The following is a 20,433-nucleotide window of genomic DNA, read 5'->3' as shown; positions in this document are numbered from 1 at the left end:
AGGTTATTGTTTAAGTGTTATCTTTGGTTGTACTTTATCTCCGCGCCTACCCCGACATTAATCTCAGTCTAAACTCACTTGGATTAGTTGGTCTATTACCAGAGACTTTGAACCTCTGGTAATAATAACCGTTTTATGAGGGTCGTAACTACCTCACTTTAGGAAGTGGAGACATTTAGTTATCAGAGTCCCTTTTGATCATTTCACATGAAAGTTTTACTTCACAAATGTGCAGTAATGAAGAACATAATTTACAAGGCTCTTAAAAGTAAGATGCCATGAAATCAGCGCGGACACTAATGATGGACATCCTGAAAGGGTTAAACTCCTAGTGAAGGCTGATTTATGGTTCCGCGTTAAATCGACGGCGTAGCCTCCGCCGTAGGGTACGCGGCGACGCGCACCATACGCCGTAAGATCTGCGTCGGTGTAACGCGGAACCATAAATCCTCCTTGAAACTCATCTCCTCCAGGCTCCGCCTCGCGATTGTTGAGGGTGTGCACCTCCGAAATCACACCACCCCAGAAGCCCGCCTCCCCCGTGCTGGGCCCCCCGCGGCTCCACCCACCGCTGGACCACATTGAAATGGGGGGAGATGTTGTCAAACAGCACATTGTGCAGACCTCCCTCGTCAGATCTGCCTGCAGGAGCATCTCTGCAGCAGCAGCAGCAGCAGCAGCCCGCACTATCCCCGATCACTCTGCAGGTGCAGACGGCGTTGCGGCTCGGCAGAGACCGGTAAAGCTTCAGGGGTCGGTGCTCCAGGGAAGCCCAGAAACATGAGACTGCTGTGCTGCGTCTCCATCCACTTACTCATCTGTCTCCTTCACTCAAGTAAGTTCAGAGACCTGCAACTTTGTAAGAATAAGTAGTACCGGCTTATCTTGTGTTTTAAAAATTATTGCATGGATGAAATTGATAGAAATGTTTGTTTTTATATTAATCTATTCATTTTTTGGGGATGGGGTCGAATAAAGTTCATATTGAAATATGTGGAGGAGATCAGTCTCATATTTCACTATAGTCTCGTTTATTATTAGGCTACTTTTAATGTAATAAGGGTATTCGTTTCACTGAAATAGTTCAGCTTTCAGTTGCAGCGCTTTTATTCTCTCTCTCCCCCCCTCTCCCTCTCTCCCTCTCTGTCTCTCTTTTCTTTTTTTGGAAAGACGCGCTTTATGTTTCATCGCTTTCTTGTAGCGGCCCCGCGTCGGCTCCTGCAGCCAATCAGGTGTCAGCAGAGAGAACAGTGACTGTGTCAAAAAAAAAAAAAAAAAAAATAATAATAATAATTTAAAAAAGATAGTTAATCTAAAAAGTCTTATTCATCGATGCAAAGAAAGAGCGGTGGAAACCAGCCATGGCATCCTGCATGACAGGTGCACATATCTGACTAACGTGTTACAAATCTGCAAGTGGCTACAACTGTTGAAATGTATGTGAACCCTCCACTTCAGGCTCAAACAGACACCTTGTGTTTAAGCAGCATTCCTTTGGTTTTGGTTGAGCTCTCAGTTACTCATAAAGTCCCAGTCAGACCTGTTTCCCAGTCCGGTGGTTTTAAACTGGTCTGTTTGATGGAAAAACAAGTTGAAACTGGTTGTCACCTGTACATAGATCTGGACACATACCCCTTATTTGTGTCACACTGAGGAGAAACCTTTGACCAGCCTTTTTATTTAATACATATGACTCTATACTCAACTGTCTGGCCAGCTAGGGGGCCCTTGAAGATGAGATGGAAGAAAATATCCAAGAGGAAGAGATTATTTGGGTCATTTCCAGTCAGATGAACACGTCAGCGACCTGGCACCAGGCGAGAGCGAGGGAACATTTGTTATTTTCCCAGCAATGATTTGCCCCCAATCAATAACGCTGCCATTGAGTCCAGTTTGTCTTTCAAGGGCTGAACTTTAAGCCCTGTAAGTAAATAAGCAGCATGGACTTGGGTTTATCAACATGTATTCAGTTTCAGAGAAGAACAGTTTGATTCAGCACCTGGTGCCGGACGTGTGACTGTATTTTATTACATTTTTTACCAAGACGGAAATAATTTGTCAAGATGGTACATATCGGTATCAAAGTGATCGTTATCTTTATAACACGGGCGATAATGCGCAGCCTCAGATGTAAAGTCATTAAGAAATAAATTTGCTCACTTTTACAATTATGGAGTCATACAAAATACTGTAAAACAATTTCCCCAGTCAACAGAAGCTGAAAGAAATAATCGTTTTTTAAGGATAAGACAAGAGAACGATAGTGCTGCGCTGAGACCATAAAGGTTTTAAAATGTACTTCTGATGCTGTGTAAAGATGCATAATTTATGAGTCTGTACACTCATTCTTATCAGGCACAGCTATGAAAGTGTAAATACATAAATATCAATATTTGATATGAAAATGGCATAAAAAAGCATAGATTGAGCTGCTTTCTGAAGAAGCTGCTCTGACCCCGGTCAGAAAGTGCTGGCCTTGCAGGGTCTTCAGTCCCTGGAGACAGAGGAAGCAGCTCCGGTATCTTCTGCCTCTTTTTAATGGATTCAGTCAAGCGACTGAACCGGAAGAACCAATTAGAGTCTGTATGGGGGGTTGGGACTGGGGGGTGCGGGGTCACTTAGCACTGTCTTCATCGCTTCTGCTGGAAGGAACCAAAAGTGATGAGAAAAATCTGGTTCTTAAGGCAGTTAGGAAGTTAGTTATGATCTTTAAACAAGATCAATCTCTGAAAAATGGAATAAATCAACCAATCAATCAATAAATCAATAATTAGCACAAGTATGATGGATCTGGTTGACTCAGCTGTATGTTTTTTTTTTTTTTTTAGTTTAGTTTAGTTCATTTCGGTCATGACATCACAAAAAAATAAAAATAAAAATGACAACAAGAAAACAAATACACTGATCAAAGAAAACATTACAAAAAAGTTTCCAATATACAAATACCATCTAGACCGAAAAAGGTGTAGGCTGAAGCAAAGCTTATTATTTGCCTACCCTCAAAAAGATTAATTAAAGTAATGAAATAAAAGCAAGAAGTAAGAGAAAAGACTGCCAGTAAAACAATTTGCCTCCATGGGGATAACAAAAATTCCTCAAAAAAATAAAAAAATAAATAAAAATAAAGGTGCATCTACATGTTACCTTCATCCTTAAAAAAATCAAATCAAATCACCAATTAAATAAATACCCAACTCAACATAACAAGCATCACCTCTGATTAATTTGATATAAAGAAATCATCCTTCTTTTCAATGTTTTTTTAAATAAGGTTAAGGTTCTACATAAAACATTTCTCACATCTGCCTGCCACAGATGCACAGACGACATGTGGGTCAAACCAGTTCCAGTGTGGGAATGGGAAGTGTATCACGGTGAGGTGGGCGTGTGACGGCGATGACGACTGCGGAGACGGCACAGATGAACTTCCTGGAAACTGCTGTGAGTATCTTTACACCAGGCTGTAGTTCCTGCACATCTCCCGTCTCTCAGAATGGTGAAAATACTTCTTATGTCTCTTTATGTCCAGTGTCCAGAACCTGCAAACCGACAGAGTTCAGCTGTGCAGACCGCCACAACAACTGTGTACCAATCAGCTGGCGCTGTGATGGAAAAGCTGATTGTGAGAATGGATCTGATGAGGAGAGCTGCGGTAAGCATGGGGTTTGTCCTGTCGGGTTTCTTTCAACATAGCTGCCCTCGTGTCTGTCCAGCAGAGGTGTCAAAAGTATTCACATTCATTCCTCAGGTATAAGTATAGATACTAGAGTTTAAAAATACTCCTGTAGAAGTTGAAGTATCAACTCAAGTTTTTTACTCAAGTAAAAGTATAAAAGTACTGGTTTCAAAACTACTTAAAGTATAAAAGTAAAAGTAATGTAAGGGGGAAAAAAGCCATTGAAAATGAGTGCATCTTAGTATAATGCAAATATATTAAAGAAGCATATATGTGTACTATTGAGCATTAACATGTGTTTCAGAGAGCAGGAGATATGATGACTAGTTGCCTATAAGTATTGTAATGGTGCAAAAAGTCAAACTTCAGAGGCATGTTATCATTTATCCTAACCTTTATTGGAATGTACATCCAAGTTTAGTTGCAGGAATCTGAGGGAACGGATGTAAGAACAAAACTGGACAAGAACATCTGAAACAACCACAACCAAATTCACTCTATCCGGATGGAGCAATTTAACTGGATAGTTTTTTTTAAAAGGCTGAAATGAAATAGAGTAACAAGGCTGTTTTTAAAATGTAACGACTAAAAAGTACAGATAATTGTGTGAAAATGTAAGGAGTAAAAGTAAAAAGTCGTCTGAAAAATAATTACTCCAGTGAAGTATACCGTACTTTCTGGACTATAAGCCACTACTTTTTTCATAGGTTTTCAACCGTGCGGCTTATACAAAGGTGCGGCTATTTTGTGAACTTTTCTTCCACCACTCGGGGCGCTCTAACCGGAATTACAATCAAAACTAAGACAAAATAAATGCATAGAAGAATACACTACTTCTTCTTTAGCAGATAGAAGCAGATTTCAAACAGATAAATAGATAAATAAATACTGGTTATTTTCTCTTGGTTCTGTCCCGTTTTAATCAGCAAAGTTGCTGCCGTGTTAAAGGCCAATGTTAGGAAAGGATCTATTTAGGTACAAACATGTACATCATTTAAAGTTCAAAATCCTTCTGTACATGTAGTAAATATCTAATCTAACAACATAAATATCTGCGGCTTGCATATCTTTTTTTTAAATAGAGCGGATGAGGCTTATATGCAGGTGCGGCTTATAGTCCAGAAAATATGGTAGATAACCAAAATTTCTACTTAAGTAAGGCAATGAAGTATTTGTACTTCGTTACTTGACACGTCTGCTGTCCAGCCTCCCTCTTTATCCGTCTGTTGTCCCACTGATCTGATCAGGTTTTCATCCTCTCTCTCTCCAGCTGCCAAGCAGTGCACCGACTCCGAGTTTCGCTGCAGCAACGGCCAGTGCGTCTCGTCCTCCTTCGTGTGTGACGACGAGGCGGACTGTGACGACGGCAGTGACGAGGCCTCCTGTCCTCCGGTGACCTGCAGCTCCACGTCCTTCCAGTGCAACAACACGGTCTGCGTTCCCCGCTTCTGGGCCTGCGACGGCGACGCAGACTGCCTCGACGGCTCGGACGAGTGGCCCCAAAACTGCGGCACGAAGAGCCCCCCGACTCCCGCCGCCCACCAGTGCACCTCCCAGGAGTTCCACTGCTCCAGCGGGGAGTGCGTCCCCGGCAGCTGGAAGTGTGACGGAGATGCAGACTGCCTAGATCGATCAGATGAACTCAACTGTGGTACGCCAATCGCATCATTCTCTTTCAGAGGTCTTTTTATTAATGAAAAGTCATGAATAAAACAAACACTTTACAAGAGGAAGATTTTTTCCTGATCAGCCACCACCCAGCAAACAACCCCAGCTGACCACAAGAGATAAACACAACATTGTGAATATGTAAAAATCCAGCATAGCAAAGTTACAGACAACAGTGTATGGAAAGTAGGAATAAATGCATATTGGTATTGTTGAAATTAGTATTGAAGTTAGATTAATAAACAACAAGGCACAGCCAGAAAAAAATATACAGGACTGTCTCAGAAAATTAGAATATTGTGATTTTCTGTAATGCAATTACAAAAACAAAAATGTCATACATTCTGGATTCATTACAAATCAACTGAAATGTTGCAAGCCTTTTATTATTTTAAAATTGTTGATCATGGCTTACAGCTTAAGAAAACTCAAATATCCTATCTCAAAAAATTAGAATATTCTGGGAATCTTAATGTTAAACTGTAAGCCATAATCAGCAATATTAAAATAATAAAAGGCTTGCAATATTTCAGTTGATTTGTAATGAATCCAGAATGTATGACATTTTTGTTTTTTTTAATTGCATTACAGAAAATAAAGAACTTTATCACAATATTCTAATTTTCTGAGACAGTCCTGTATATATCAAGGGAGAGAAAGTAAATAAATAAACAAATGAATTGAAAAATAGATAAAAATTAAATAGATAAAAAAAGGGGGGTGAAGCTACTCAGAGACTACCGTTGTGGGTTTCTCAAAAAATGGGGCGCCACAATCTGTAAAATGCATTCTCTGATCCCCAGATAGTGTATCGAATCTTCTCCAGATTCATGCATAACATTATTTCTCTAAGCCAGTGTGAGACAGAAGGAGGTGCAGACTCCTTCCATTTAAAGGAGCATGAGGCAGAATTGAGGCAGGATTTATGAAAAAAATGCGTATACGTTTTAAGTTTTCTAGTAATAATGTCAGATGAAGCGTTCCAAACCAAAAAGAATGAGTCCTCTAGTGTATCTCTCCTTTGCCTTGAACAGGCTGTGTGCTGCAAAATGTGCTGCAATTCGGTCCCGAATTTCCCGCGCTGGGCTGGGGATGTGACGTCACATGACGCTGCATGTGCGTTCTCCCCGTTCTCCCGTGCCGGCTTCACTGTTGGCTGCAGTACCCCCAACGGCCGTCGTGGCGAAGGGTGGCGCTAGAGAGTCTCATTTCTTAAAAGGAGCCTCAAGCTCCTTTAAGTGTGATACCCCGTCGAGCCAATAAGGAAGCAAAAGCCAGAACACTGAGTTTAGCTTTGGGCAAATCCAAGTCAAAAATTGCGGTCACAATCGCATCATTCAAACTCTCTTCTTGCTCATTGATTGGTTTCCGGCCCTGATATAGTTTTCCTCTCGGCACCTTCATCCCTGCAGCTCATACCACCTGCCGTCCGGATGAGTTTGAATGTGACGATGGCACGTGCATCCATGGCAGTCGCCAGTGCAACCACCACTACGACTGCAGAGACAGGAGCGATGAAGTCGGCTGTGTCAACGGTACACACCTCATCCCCGAAAAAAGAGCAAAATCTCAGATTTGTGAGCGTATCATCTCACCCCGGTGTGTTTATTCCCACGTCTCATTCACAGTGACTCACTGCGATGGCCCGACCAGGTTCAAGTGTCGCAGTGGAGAGTGCATAAGCATGGAGAGGGTGTGTGACAGCCGGCGCGACTGCAGGGATTGGTCAGATGAGCCTCTTAGGGAATGTGGTGAGTACAAAGACCTGTTTAATTACTGCTCCGTGTATCTAATTAAAGTCTCCGCAGCTTCAGAGTTGTGCTTCGTGAATGTCCCCGGAAAAACGAAGTATGTCCTCTTCTCTCTGCAGGCTCCAATGAGTGCACGTACAACAATGGGGGCTGTTCTCACATTTGCAAAGATCTGAAGATCGGTTACGAGTGCTTGTGTCCAACTGGATATAGACTCGCCGACACAAAACGCTGTGAAGGTGAGACATAGCAGAAGAACACGGTTAAACACTGTTTCACTCAGGCTAATTAGGATGGACTTCAGTCATCGAAAAATGATTCAAATAACCTCTTCACTGGGATGCAAACTCTTCTCTGTCTCCAGGTTTGCAGATAACTGGGGGACTTGTCATTTTTGTGGACTCTTATTTCTGTCTTTATTATTAAAATCTTTTCCCCCCCTCTGTGAATCAGATATCGATGAATGCGCCAACCCGGACACCTGCAGTCAAATCTGCATTAACCAGATGGGCAGCTACAAGTGCGAGTGTGAGGACGGTTACCAGGTTGACCCGGCAACCAAAGCCTGCAAGGCCATCGGTAAGCACACTAGGGCTGGGGATCGATTCAAAGGTCAAGAATCGATTCGATTCCGATTCTTAAGATTCAGAATCGATTATCAAGATTTGATTCGATCCGATTCGATTCGATTCCGATATTGATTTGGGTTAGTGTTATTAAAACTGTTTTTTGAGCTGTTGCATGAATTATATGACTGTAGTTATGCAAAATATTACTACTAGTGTTTTCCCACATTCCGTTTTTATTTGTTCCATTTTCGGTCTATTTTGGTTTTTAATTTTTGAGCATTTGGTTTTTAGCTTTTTTTACAAATGTAACCCCAAGACAGTATATAAAGTAATGAAATAGACAATTTATGCAATTATAACCTAACACTTTAATGTTTTCATACCTTTAAACATATTTAAAGGCAAAAACATGGCACCAGTTATTCTCGTGTCCAACAAAACATTCCCCCCCCCCAAAAAAAAAAAAAATCGATCTTTAGACATATGAATCGATTTTTAGGAATTAATATGAGAATCGATTTAGAATTGGGAAATCGATTTTTTCAACACAGGCCTAAAGCACAGGCTTGCTGCTTTTATTCTGCACTGCAATGATGTATTTAATCATTTTACATCATCCTCTCCCTGGATGATGAGAGACGAGATTACTCATTTAAGATGAGTTTGGTTTTGTTTGCAGGTACAATCGCGTACCTTTTCTTCACGAACCGACACGAGGTCAGAAAGATGACGCTGGACAGGAGTGAGTACACCAGAGTGATCCCTCGACTCAAGAACGTGGTGGCTCTCGACATGAACATGGCCACCGAGGAGATCTACTGGTCAGACCTGTCCCAGAAGAAAATCTACAAGTAAGCAGGACTGCCGACTCAGTCCCAGAGGCCCGTTAGCCCGTTAGCGTCCCCTCCCGCTGTCTGACCCCTGCTCTGCTCTGACCCAGAACCTCCATGGACTCGGCTGAAGACTCCTCCCATCACAACATCGTGATCGGCACTGACGTCGACGCTCCTGAGGGAATAGCTTTCGACTGGATCCACGGCAACCTGTACTGGACCGACAGCATTCGCAGCACCGTCTCCGTGGTGACCGCTGACGGGAGCCGCCGCAAAACGCTCTTCCACCAGGACCTGTCCAAACCCCGGGCCATCGTGGTCGACCCCCACAGCAAGTGAGGCAACGGGACCGTCCACGGCGCTCAGAGCGTTCCGGGGAGTTTACCGTCAGGGTTTTTATTCTACTATCTCTACTCCATAGCTTCATCTACTGGACTGACTGGGGGAGTTCAGCCAAGATCGAGAAGGCGGGTCTGAACGGAGGAGACCGCACGGCTCTGGTCACTGACAACATCGTGTGGCCCAACGGCATCACCCTCGGTAAACGCCAGCGTTCCTGTTCCTCCGGTTTCAAGTGCTTTATTTATTCATGTGCGCATACCTACGAGTGGTGGTGCTGGTCTGACCCCTCCACCCCCGACTGAAACCCACTGGCTTCCTCCTCAGACCTGCTGAACCAGCGGCTCTACTGGGTGGACTCCAAGCTGCACACGCTCTCCAGTATCGACGCGCAGGGCGGGGGCCGGCGCACCCTCATCATCGACGAGCACAAGCTGGCTCACCCTCTGGGACTCACCGTGTTTGAGGTGGATACTTACCAGCGGGCATGCCCAAATTAATGATAAACCTCTCGCTGCAAGTGTAAATATAAGTATAGACAGTCCTCGAGTTGTAAAAAAAGATCAGGGGGGATGGTGGATTTTATCATATGGGGACAGATCATTTGTGCTGATTACAAATAATATAATATATTACAAATAATAGCACTGGCCAAAACACCTGCAGAAATACTGCAGGAATGACATAGCAGCAGTTAAATGCAGCCTTCTGTAAGCTTTAAATATCCACTGGGCTTACATAGAATACATCAAAACACAACAATAAAAAACACTTTTCTGAACTTATCAATATGACTCTGTCCTTCACAGGATAAGTAAAATGGATCACTGCAAAAACTCAAAATCTTAACAAGAATATTTGTCTTATTTCTAGTTAAAATGTCTCATTTTAGTAAAAACATCTCATTACACTTAAAACAAGACTCATCACTGGAAAAAACAACAATTTTCACCTGTTTCAAGTAGATTTTCACTTAAAATAAGTAGAAAAATCTGCCAGTGGAACAAGATTTTTTTGCATGTAATAAGAAGATAAATCTTGTCCCACTGGCAGATTTTGGCAGAAGTGAAATTTTACTTGAAACGGGTGAAAATTGTCAAATAAGTTATTTTTCTGGTGTTATTTTTCTGGTGATGACTCTAAATGTTGAAATAGCAGTAAAACCACATTCATTGATGAAATGACATAAGGGATGGAAAGGGGGGATGGCAGTTTTACAGGGGGGATGATTTTGAATGTTTTTATTTCAGGGGGGGATGCCATCCCCCCTCATCCCCCCTCAACTCCAGTACTGAGTATAGAATAGAATAGAATAGAAGCAGCTTTTCTTTCCCCAATTTATCAAATGTTCAAGCTTCTTTGCTCCTGTTCTCGTAGGAAAGGGTGTTCTGGACAGATGTGAGCAACAATGCCATCCTCAGTGCTAACAGGCTGACTGGCGAGGGCATTGCACCCGTGGCCGAGCACCTGTCATCCCCCGAGGACATCATCCTCTACCACAACCTCAAGCAGCCTTCTGGTAACTTGCACCGTACTAGTCTCCTCACACTCAAACAAGAGCCGCTGTAAACGGTCGAAAAATCAGGTCAACGATGATCATTTATTAGGTATTAGGTATTTTCCAGCGCTGCTGGTTTCCATGAGTTTTCACAGTGGAAGAGAGAAAACAGACACTTTGGGGAGAGCTGTGAATACCATTACCTGAGCACGAGCCAGCGTTCGTACTCGTCTGGGTTCAACAGAATACATCAGATCATGTTCAGTCCCTGCTGGCTGCTCCTGTCACCTGTGTCTCACCCCGTATTCCTGTATCCATGTACGTCCCCGGGGTCAGAAACCTGCCAACGGCTGTCGCCTGTCAGACCTCTTGACCTCCCATACTTTGGTGTTGATGATCGTAGACAAAGACTTTTTGAGTCATGAGTTTTGTTGACCATCGCTGACGACGAGCAGCCAGCACTTCTTTGGTTTCATTGTCTTTCCAGTTTCCTCCCAGCTCTTTTTTTTTCTTCAAATTGCTGACATTCCTGAATAAGTGCTCTTGATAGATTGTGGTGTTCGTTTGCATTGGTGATATTTTACATAGCGACTATATTATCTACTTTATTGCACCAAAACAGGCTTTGTCTTAGTGGTATTTAGCACCTGTTTAAGCTTCAACGCTTTAGTGGTTTGGATAAACCACCGTAGCGCTTCATAAGAGGCTCCCACCATCTGCCTGAAAGGGAAATACGAGTTTGCATCTAAATCCGTCATGGTTCAAGTAGTTTACTCGCCATTTGAGTTTGATAAGTTATTAAAGTTAGTCACAAAGAGAGAAATCAAAGTTAAAACTGAGTGTTGGCTGTTTTTAGGGCTGGGCGATATGGACCAAAAGTCATATCTCGATATTTTCTAGCTGAATGGCGATACTCGATATATATCGATATTTTTTCTGTGCCATAATTGGGGTTTCCCCCAAAGCATTATAGCATAGCATCTCTGTTAGCTTCATTTTTTCTTCTTGAATAAAATAAAACAAATATCCTTTTCCTGCATAACAATTAAATTAAAATACACTGTGCAATTAATACAATGTAGACAGTAACAGGCAGACTTTTCCACTGAGGTTGATAGTTGTGCAAATAACAAAACATTTGTGCAAATCTCAAATAAAACATTAAAGTCAATTTGGCACTATATCAAAATCATAAAAAAAAAAAATGTTTCGATATAAATGATATTGTCTCGTACCATATCGCGTTTGAAAATATATCGATATATATTAAAATCTCGATATATCGCCCAGCCCTAGCTGTTTTCCAGCCGGTTGCTGGGTTGTCCTGGTTCTGAGAGACGGACATCGATCCCACTGGCTGGAGTCGGTCCGACTGTGACACAGCTGAAATGAACCTTCTTCTGTTGCAGGGAGGGACTGGTGTGGCGTATCTAATGGCAGCTGTGAGTTCATGTGCCTTGCAGCCCCCCAAGTGGGCAGACACCCCCCCAAATACACCTGCGTCTGCCCGGACCACATGATGCTGGCGAGGGACATGAGGTCGTGTGTGCCTGGTGAGACCATCTTCAGTAATAATAGTAGTTGTTTCTGTTTGTTTGTTTTATTTAGGATCCCCATTAGCATTAGCCACAGCATTAGCTATTCTTCCTGGGGTCCGACACACAACACACAAATTAACACTTAATACATAACAGACATAAATTATACATGACAAAACAAAACAATAATAAACACAACTCCCTTAATCACAATCTATACAGAGGATAACTAAATCACCATCATTCTCTGACATACATACATAGAAATCAAATCAAATAAAACACCTTCATAACCAATAGCTGCCTGAAATGACTTTATCTAGAATTATTTGACCACTTTTCACCTTTATTATGATATGGTTTACACTACCTATAATTCTATTCAACCTTCACTTTGTTCCTTCTAAATGACAAATCTTCATTCATTTTAAAAGATATTGTTTCAACTGAAACTTAAACCATTCTTTGCTACCTGCATGAGAAATATAAACTGGTATAGAGTTCCAGCCAACCATGGCTCTGTAAAACAAAGTTATCTGAATCATACCTGTTCTCACCCTTGGTAGTATGAACCTCCTTTCTGATGTGATTCTTGTATTGTACCCATATCTGTAACTCCTCTGTCTCTGTCCGTCACCAGCTGTGCCGACTACGGCAGCTCCTCCACAGCCTCAGGCTCCCACTACCCCCCCTCCACCACGGCCCCCCGTGACACACAGAACCCCAGTAAGGACCACGTTGGAGCCTCGCGTCCGCACCACCGCCGCAGCGCCGGCCGCCCGCACCAGCGCAGCGGCGCCGGCCGTCATCACCAGGGCCCCTCCCAAGCCGGTGCAGCCGGCCACCCGGCCCCCGGTCAGGACCACCCGGCCCCCGGTCAGGGCCACCACACCTTTACCTCCACCAGAGGCCCCCGGGCTCCAGACAGCGCAGCCTGGCGTCCTGCAGACCACCGCAGAGGCTCCGGCCACCTCTCCAGGCAGGTTTTCTCAGTGGTGACTAGGGCTGGGCGATACGGCCTTTTATTATTATCTCGATATTTTTAGGCCATGTCACGATACACGATATATATCTCGATATTTTGCCTTAGCCTTGAATTAACACTTTGATGCTACAATCACACCAGTATGATGATTCTATACGTCTACATTAAAACATTCTTGTTCATACTGCATTAATATATGCTAATTTTAAATAACTTTCATGCAAAAAGGGGGAATAAGTCAAATTTATCAAAACTGTATTTATTAAACAGTTACTAAGCAGTGAGTGGCACAGACATAAAAAGTGTCATTTCAAAACAGAAAGTGCACGTTGCATCTCTCTGACTCCCGTCTGAAGAACATCTGCTAAGAACATGTTCTGGTCCCGGTTTTACCTGGTTTTACCCGGTTTTACCAGGATGAGCTGGTTTTACCAGGTTTTACCTGGTTTTACCAGGATGAGCTGCTCTGAGCAGGAGGGCTTTTAGAGCACCTTTATATTCAGACTAATGTAGTTGTAGGGACTGCAATGTTTCATCCTCTCCTCCTTTACTTTGCATCACTTTCACTTACTTTTAGAAATATGACGTCATATAGTCTTGTTTGACTTTGTTTCGATGATAGCGATTGATTTCATGTGGCCACATTTAAGCAACACTGACGTTTCTCAGCTGTGGAAGAGAAAGGCTCGGCGGCGCGCCGGCGCTTGTCGCACTGAGCGGCTCCTCGGCTCTCCGGAGAGCCGTGCGAGGAGAAAACATCCCCTCCCGTCTTTACTAAACCGTCCCAGTGTGGTTTGAAAAGAGTCCGTCGCACGTAGCAACCGCGCGGATGAGATGTCTCTGAGAAGGAGATACGAGACGAGACGAGAGAGTGAGAAAAGCCTGTAATTTAATGCCCGCAAAAGCAAATGCGTGACAATGTATACTTGAATATTCACGATATACCGTATTTTCCGCACTATAAGGCTCACTGCATTATAAGGCGCACTAAATATCTGGTAAAATACCATACTATAGTGGCTGGGGTTGAGTTAAATATCTACCTGATGGAGCTGCACTACAGGAAATGCTACAAAATCCTACAGCAAATTCCAAAAAAAAAAAACAAGAAGAAAAGTACCGTATGTCAAACTTTATTAACAAAATAAAAACCAGCTTTTTCTCCGTCTCGTCAAAGTCGCCATTATGCGAGTCAGCGTCGCTGCTGTTGTCTTGAACGTCTGTGACGATTCCTGACGTTTTTAGCGCCATTACTTCGGCGACACCAACTACATTACACACAATCCCCCTGACTACAGTAACAGAAATTACCGTAATGATCATATATAAGGCGCACTGCATTATAAGGCGCACTGCTGGTTTTTGAGAAAATTAAAGGCTTTTAGGTGCGCCTTATAGTGCAGAAAATATGGTAGTAATTTTGTACAGCCGAGATACATGGACTATACTCGATATATCGCCCAGCCCTAGTGGTGACTTTGCATTTTTCTGTTTTGCTGAGATCACCGCTCACACCACCCCCCCCCCTGGGTTCAGGTCAGCTTTATGTGTCATTAACCTACAGTCTTGTGTTTACCTCAGATAACCGGCATGAGGTTGCTGCAGCTTTACCTGAAACCACCTCCACGGCCCCAGTAGCTCTTTATTTCCTCTTACCTCTGGGTGAGTGGTGTTTGCCGGCGCTGCTGCTCAGATGCCACATTTTAATATCAACTACAGCCACCAACTACCGTGCATCACCCCTCTCTGTCTCTCAAACAGCTCTGCTCTGCCTGCTGGCTGCTGGGGGTGCGCTGCTGTGGAGGAACTACCGGCTGAAGAGCACCAACACCATGCGCTTCGACAACCCCGTCTACCAGAAAACCACCGAGGACCAGGTTCACATTTTGAGGAGCCACAGTCCTAACGGTTACGCCTACCCAAAAGTAAGCTTGATACGTGAAACATTACATTAAAAATCACAGTAGTATCTTACTGTAATGAGCAAACATGTGCTGCAACGTCTCCTGTGTCTAATATTTTTTCAATCCTGTGTCTTGTCAGAAACAAATAGTGAGCTTGGATGAAGAAGCAGACAATCCCATTTTTATTGAGAACTGAGTGGAGGGAGGAGCCTCGGTGATGAGCTACATTCAAAGTCCTTCAACATTTTTACCTCACAGCACAAAGATATAGCAGTCATAGTCTGTATCTGGCAACACTGAGCCACGGTCATCCCACAAACAAGCGCTCTGCAGTGAAAAATCTTCATCTGAATGCACAACAGTGTTTTTTTCCTCCGTGATCTTCTCATTTCATTTTCATATACATGATACTCAAGCTTAAAAATGATTGTTTGACGTGGAGAAAGAGTGGTATTATTGTGAAGATTTCTCAAAGGTCAAGTCTTTCAACTTGATTTGGACTGATTTCATGAAACATTTTGTAAATATTATTCTAATAGAGACAATCTGTTGATGGATTATTATATTGTGCACTATTTATAATTTAAATTGAGAGTGGTAAATGATCTAATTGGTAAGCCTGTGGAGGGAGACGGTTACTTCATACAACTGTCTATGATTTCTAGTCTTCTGTTCAGAGCTGATCTGCTGACAGTGAGGTGATATATTTATTGCAGTGACTTTTGTCAGCACCTGCGATGCTAGTTCAGACGCTAGGTTTAACCATTGTGACCTCGGTGCGCCCCATAAACAGTGTATGTGTGAAATGTTGAGTTTCACACTGGCAACTGATTCAGTAAGTGTTAAAAGCCGTGATTTAAAGGGACTGGAAATCACCGCTGAGGAGATAGTTCATGCTGCCTTTGTGCCTTCGACATATATACGCCGTCCGAGACTTCAGATCCAACATGATCCTTTTGATCCATGGGGTTGTGTGCAGCTTCTCAACAGCGTCTCCAGGCTGATCGGCTCTTCCTGGATTGTACAGTAATCTTTATATCCCCCCCACCCTTTTTTCAGGAGCAGTACATTCCTTAAAGGCTGAAAAGCTTTAGTGCAGTCATGTGTGTCGGACCGGGCCTAGTCTAACCCTCCACACCAAGGCCTGTGTGTGTACGTGCTCCCTCAGGACCCGTTTGTCTTATACTTGCATTCCTGATGAAAGTGCTCTTCTCGCCATGCCAATGTTTCAGATCTCTGCAGATGCCTTTTAACAAAATATTTGCCTTATATATTGATGTTGGTGCTATTGTGAAGTCGGTGGATTTGTATTAAATCAAGATGATGAAGGATGAGTTAGTGTTGCATCCATGGCACGGTTACGGCCATCAGACCTTCTCGGTGCGGCGGTTAATCACCGCTGGGAGCGAGAGAAGCACAGACAACCACTATTGCTGCCATTTTCTTTCAATCATTGGCAACTACAGAATAAGAATGTAAATATCATGTTCATAAATGTACATATTTGTTCTTAACTGGTTTTGTTAATGATGTTTTAGCTGTTAAATACAACATGAGCCGTTTATAAATAAATGCTTCTATTTATTACAGTCAGTTGTTCTGAATGATTTTTTTGAAAACTGAATTTTTCATGCTTTTTCAATTATTTCTGACACAGTGATCTGTTGTAAGTAAATGTTGCAATACAGATTTATTATCCAGTCAGGATTAAATATTTTGTTTTTTTCTTAAATCTGCTTTCATTTGTCTTACAAGCCTTTTAAAGGCAAATCTCTGTGTTGTATTAGTTGGTGAGGCAACGGCACCAATATCACAACAATTATGAAGCTGCTTTTAAGAGGTGGAAGTGACCGTGTGCACATCTACCAACTTAACATGGGACAGCAGTTCTTTTCTTGTCAAGCTGCTTAGAAAAAGTAAAGAATAAGGGATGAAGTGATCAACATATCAACTTTATTCCATAAAACCAAACTCTGGTGAGGTTCATACTGGAAGCTGCAGATCAATTTCTGTAACATCAGAAATGGGTTTCTTTACTTTTAGCCAACTCTTTTGCTTCTCTCCTAACCTACAACATATTTTTCTTAAACAATCATCCATCCGAACTGCTCCTCCGTGGGAATATGACCCCGCTCAAACGAAGTGAACCCCTGCTCTGTTTTACTTGGTGATTCCTCAGCAACGGTAATTTTTTCCTCCGTCTTCCCTCCCACACACCGCACATGCCTACACTGTGCGTCTCACATTTCTCTGTGTTGTTTTCATGAACATATGGTTTTTGTATGCAGTCAAAACTGGCCTGGTAAAAAAACAGACCAGAGTCCCCCTCCTCACTCCCCCCTTTTTTTTCTCCTGGAGCTTTTCTTAGAAAGCAAGGTTTTTCCTAAAAAAGAAGGGGGTCACAGCGAAAACAAGCCCACGGAGTTTCTCTCAGTGTGAGATCAGACGAGGGAAAACTGGAACAATCAGCCTGTTATTGCTGCTCCTTGATTTTTATTTCACAACAAAAAGTAGACCCTTGTAAAGTAAAATTTAAATATTTACCTTTTAATTTACATGGTAGTTATTGTATTTTTCTGGCGGAAAATTGAGTTTACTTTCGTAAAAATGGGAGAAGACAGTTTTCTTTTAAACATATTGAAAGTAAATTTGTGGCAATATATGTTGTCTTTTAAAACAGGAAATTCCTACACAAGAAAAAAAAAATTTCAGTTGGAAAGGTTAACAAAAGAACTGTATAGTCAGTTAAAAGGTCAGGTAAAATGAAATCACGTAGTCTGGATGAAAGTAGCCACAATGCTTATTTTCCCTTTGCCCTGTTTGATAAATCCATGTTTTGTGGAAAACACAACATTCAGCACAAGAGACAGCTGTGAGCCGGATCACGTGTTGTCGAGCCCACCAATACTGCACACATGCCAGGTGCAAAGTTCAAGGCTGAGGGAGAGTGGAAGTGTCGAGCTGATAACCTACGCCGTGGGGCGGCCATGGGTCAGACGGAACAGCGCTTCTCCTCCAATGGGAACGTGGGTAATTTGATCCTCAGATCACTCCACGTGCTGTTAGACGAGACAACAGCCCCTAACACTGCCCCATCTACAGCCCCAACAACACATACTCACTGGTGTACGACGGAGTATTAGGGCCAAACTAAGACAAAAAAAATGGAAATTATGAGAATAAAGTCGTAAAATTAAGAGAATAAAGTCATAATATTACGAGAATAAAGTCGTAATATTTTGAGAATAGAGTCGTAATATTGTGGGAATAAAGTCGTAATATTAAATATATTATACATATATAAATATAACTTCAAAAGATGCTCAATATTCCTCATTTTAACACAAGGAGAAGACTGCTCTTCCTGTTAGAGTTCTCATAAATTATATTCTCATAATATTACGACTTTATTCTCATAATAGACTATTCTCATAAATTACGACTTTATTCTCGTAATATTCCGACTTTATTCTCGTAATGTTACGACTTTATTCTCATAATGTTACGACTTTATTCTCATAATATTACGACTTTATTCTCATAATAGACTATTCTCATAAATTACGACTTTATTCTCGTAATATTCCGACTTTATTCTCGTAATGTTACGACTTTATTCTCATAATGTTACGACTTTATTCTCATAATATTACGACTTTATTCTATTATGATTTTATTCTTGCAACATTATGACTTTATACGTAATTTCCAATTTTTTTTGTCTTAGTTTGGCCCTAATACTCGGTCGTACTGGTGTGATTGTGGAGGAAAGAAAGGTTTTACAAACAGTTTATAGATTACAAACAATCGGGTGAAAGAGAAGGGACAACATTTCTCAATTCAAGTGATTTAGGGATATCAACATATAAACATCATCATTAGAATCCTTACCTGCACTTTACTAGGTATCTAAATTAGGTAAACACACCCTCAAGGACATCAACACATATCATCACCCTTCTAAAATAATGGACTAGGTCGTTTTTTTCTCAAGTTTTTCAAAAAACAAAAATAACTTAATCAAATATTTGCTTTACTTTTTTTCCGTTTAATGGAAAATTTGAGAAAGGATATAAAGATATAAAGATAAACACAGCATATCAGGTAAAATATCTCATTCTGAAGCACGACAGTGGAGGGCTGATGATTTGGGCTGGTTCTCAAACGACTGATCTGATGCATCTTTGAAAATGTCCCACCGTCCATCCACCCGGGTGCCACACATCCAAATGAGGACGGAAACTGAGACATCTTCAAGTCCAGCTGCCTTAATTCAAGCCTTTGAGACCGATCTGACCCGGATGTGTCTCAGTCATCGGACCTGGTCCTATATGAAGTTATAATAGGTTTGAATTGTTTAATAGTTTGTTTGATTAATATAGTTTACTTTTATTTGCTTAAACTAGGACATCAGTAGTTTTAGTTTAGTTTAGATTTGAAAATGTGCCTTATAGTTTCATTTTAGTCTTAGTTTTAGTTTTTCGAGGTTTTTACTTACAGATACACAAAAAAATATAGGATGAAAGAATCCTATCAACAATGCCAAAGATCCTTTATTCTTTCTCTGAGTAATTATAAATTAAAGAGAAATACTTTGTAATTAGAAAGATGAAGCTGCAATTATAAGAAGAAAAAACAAGGTACGAAACAAAAACGAAAAACGAAGTAAATTTTACCTGCAATTCTACTTCATTCCAGTTAGTCTTGCATTGATCATTTTAGTTTGGTTGTATTTCATAAAATACATTTTTAGTTGTCTTTTTCTCTCCGTTAACTGGATGATGTTCTCACAGTTAGCTTTGGTTGTAGTCTTTGTTAATTATAATAACTGCTCCTATACAGGTTGCATGTAAGTCTGGATGAATAAATAAAAAGAATGAAAAGATTATCTGGTGGATCGTTACACCTGAGGATAAACAAAAAACATCACAACTCTCAGGTTTTCTAGAAAAAGATGAACAATTATTAATTATTATTGTTTTATTTTAAGAATTACTATGATGATCAGTGTGTAGCTTTATGAATCTGTGTGATCCTCTCCTGCTTTGCCCCTGATTTTTGGTACAGTTTGTTTCTCTTTGCACAGATGGCAGAAAAAGTCTTTTTTTTTTCAATGACGAGCTTTATTTCAATTCATTAATCATTAATTTCACCATCAATGGGTAAGGACACTGACCAGAACATTCCAGTCACTTCCTGCTGGTTGTAAAACCGGTGTTTTCTGTCCAGTGCTGGGATTGTTTCTGTCTGGACTCCAGCTTTAGATTCAGGTGTCTTTTTAAGTAGTGTGAAACTCTAATTTGGTGTTCCTTTCATCCGGTCACATTTCTGTAGGTCATGAACCTACCTAAAATATGTCTCTTTTGTAAATGAGACCCTGGGTCTCAATGAGCTTTACCTGTACAAATAAAGGTTAATAAAAAAAAATGAAAATGGTCATTATTACAATTTTACACTTTCATACAAGTACTACACATTTTGAACATATTCCAAAACGTTTCACCCACTATTTGACGTGTATAATCTCACAAAGTGAAATGTCTTGTCCTCACCCACAGCAGCTTTCTGTGTGACGTGTTTCCAGAGTCACTGACCTTTGTTCAGACAAAGTTTTGTCTAGGAGAAACTAACCTCATTTGAAGGGAACACTCTGCTCAATGGATTTACTGACT

The 20,433-nt window shown here is 41.4% G+C and overlaps 1 protein-coding gene across 2 annotated transcripts; it reads left to right on the top strand.

The window, feature by feature from the left end:
- Window positions 1-626: 626 nt before the first annotated feature.
- ldlra (low density lipoprotein receptor a) lies at window positions 627-16,367 on the top strand. 2 transcript variants are annotated; one of them, XM_061711065.1, is made up of 18 exons: window positions 627-835; window positions 3,316-3,441; window positions 3,530-3,652; window positions 4,947-5,327; window positions 6,757-6,879; window positions 6,973-7,095; window positions 7,215-7,334; window positions 7,549-7,674; window positions 8,344-8,515; window positions 8,605-8,832; window positions 8,919-9,037; window positions 9,164-9,303; window positions 10,214-10,355; window positions 11,744-11,887; window positions 12,513-12,851; window positions 14,439-14,519; window positions 14,619-14,782; window positions 14,901-16,367. In XM_061711065.1, exons 1-18 carry the CDS (start codon window positions 781-783, stop codon window positions 14,955-14,957), a joined length of 2,763 nt encoding a protein of 920 aa, XP_061567049.1. In that variant the 5' UTR covers window positions 627-780; the 3' UTR covers window positions 14,958-16,367. The 2 variants fall into 2 exon arrangements, with proteins under 2 accessions (XP_061567049.1, XP_061567048.1); XM_061711064.1 differs by having other exon boundaries at window positions 6,757-7,095.
- Window positions 16,368-20,433: the final 4,066 nt, after the last annotated feature.

Source organism: Cololabis saira, chromosome 21 (genome assembly GCF_033807715.1).
Source record: "Cololabis saira isolate AMF1-May2022 chromosome 21, fColSai1.1, whole genome shotgun sequence".
Classification (NCBI taxonomy): Eukaryota; Metazoa; Chordata; class Actinopteri; order Beloniformes; family Belonidae; genus Cololabis; species Cololabis saira.
Note: the sequence above shows the minus strand (reverse complement) of the source record. Positions and strands in the feature narration are given on the sequence as shown.

What these genes read in the sequence shown, in the direction of transcription:
- ldlra (XM_061711064.1), top strand. Translation starts at nt 781, where the DNA reads ATGAGACTGCTGTGCTGCGTCTCCATCCACTTACTCATCTGTCTCCTT. An exon ending in ATCAGATGAACTCAACTGTG is followed by an intron (nt 5,328 to 6,756) that starts GTACGCCAATCG and finishes TCATCCCTGCAG; the next exon opens with CTCATACCACCTGCCGTCCG. An exon ending in GTGGTCGACCCCCACAGCAA is followed by an intron (nt 8,833 to 8,918) that starts GTGAGGCAACGG and finishes TCTACTCCATAG; the next exon opens with CTTCATCTACTGGACTGACT.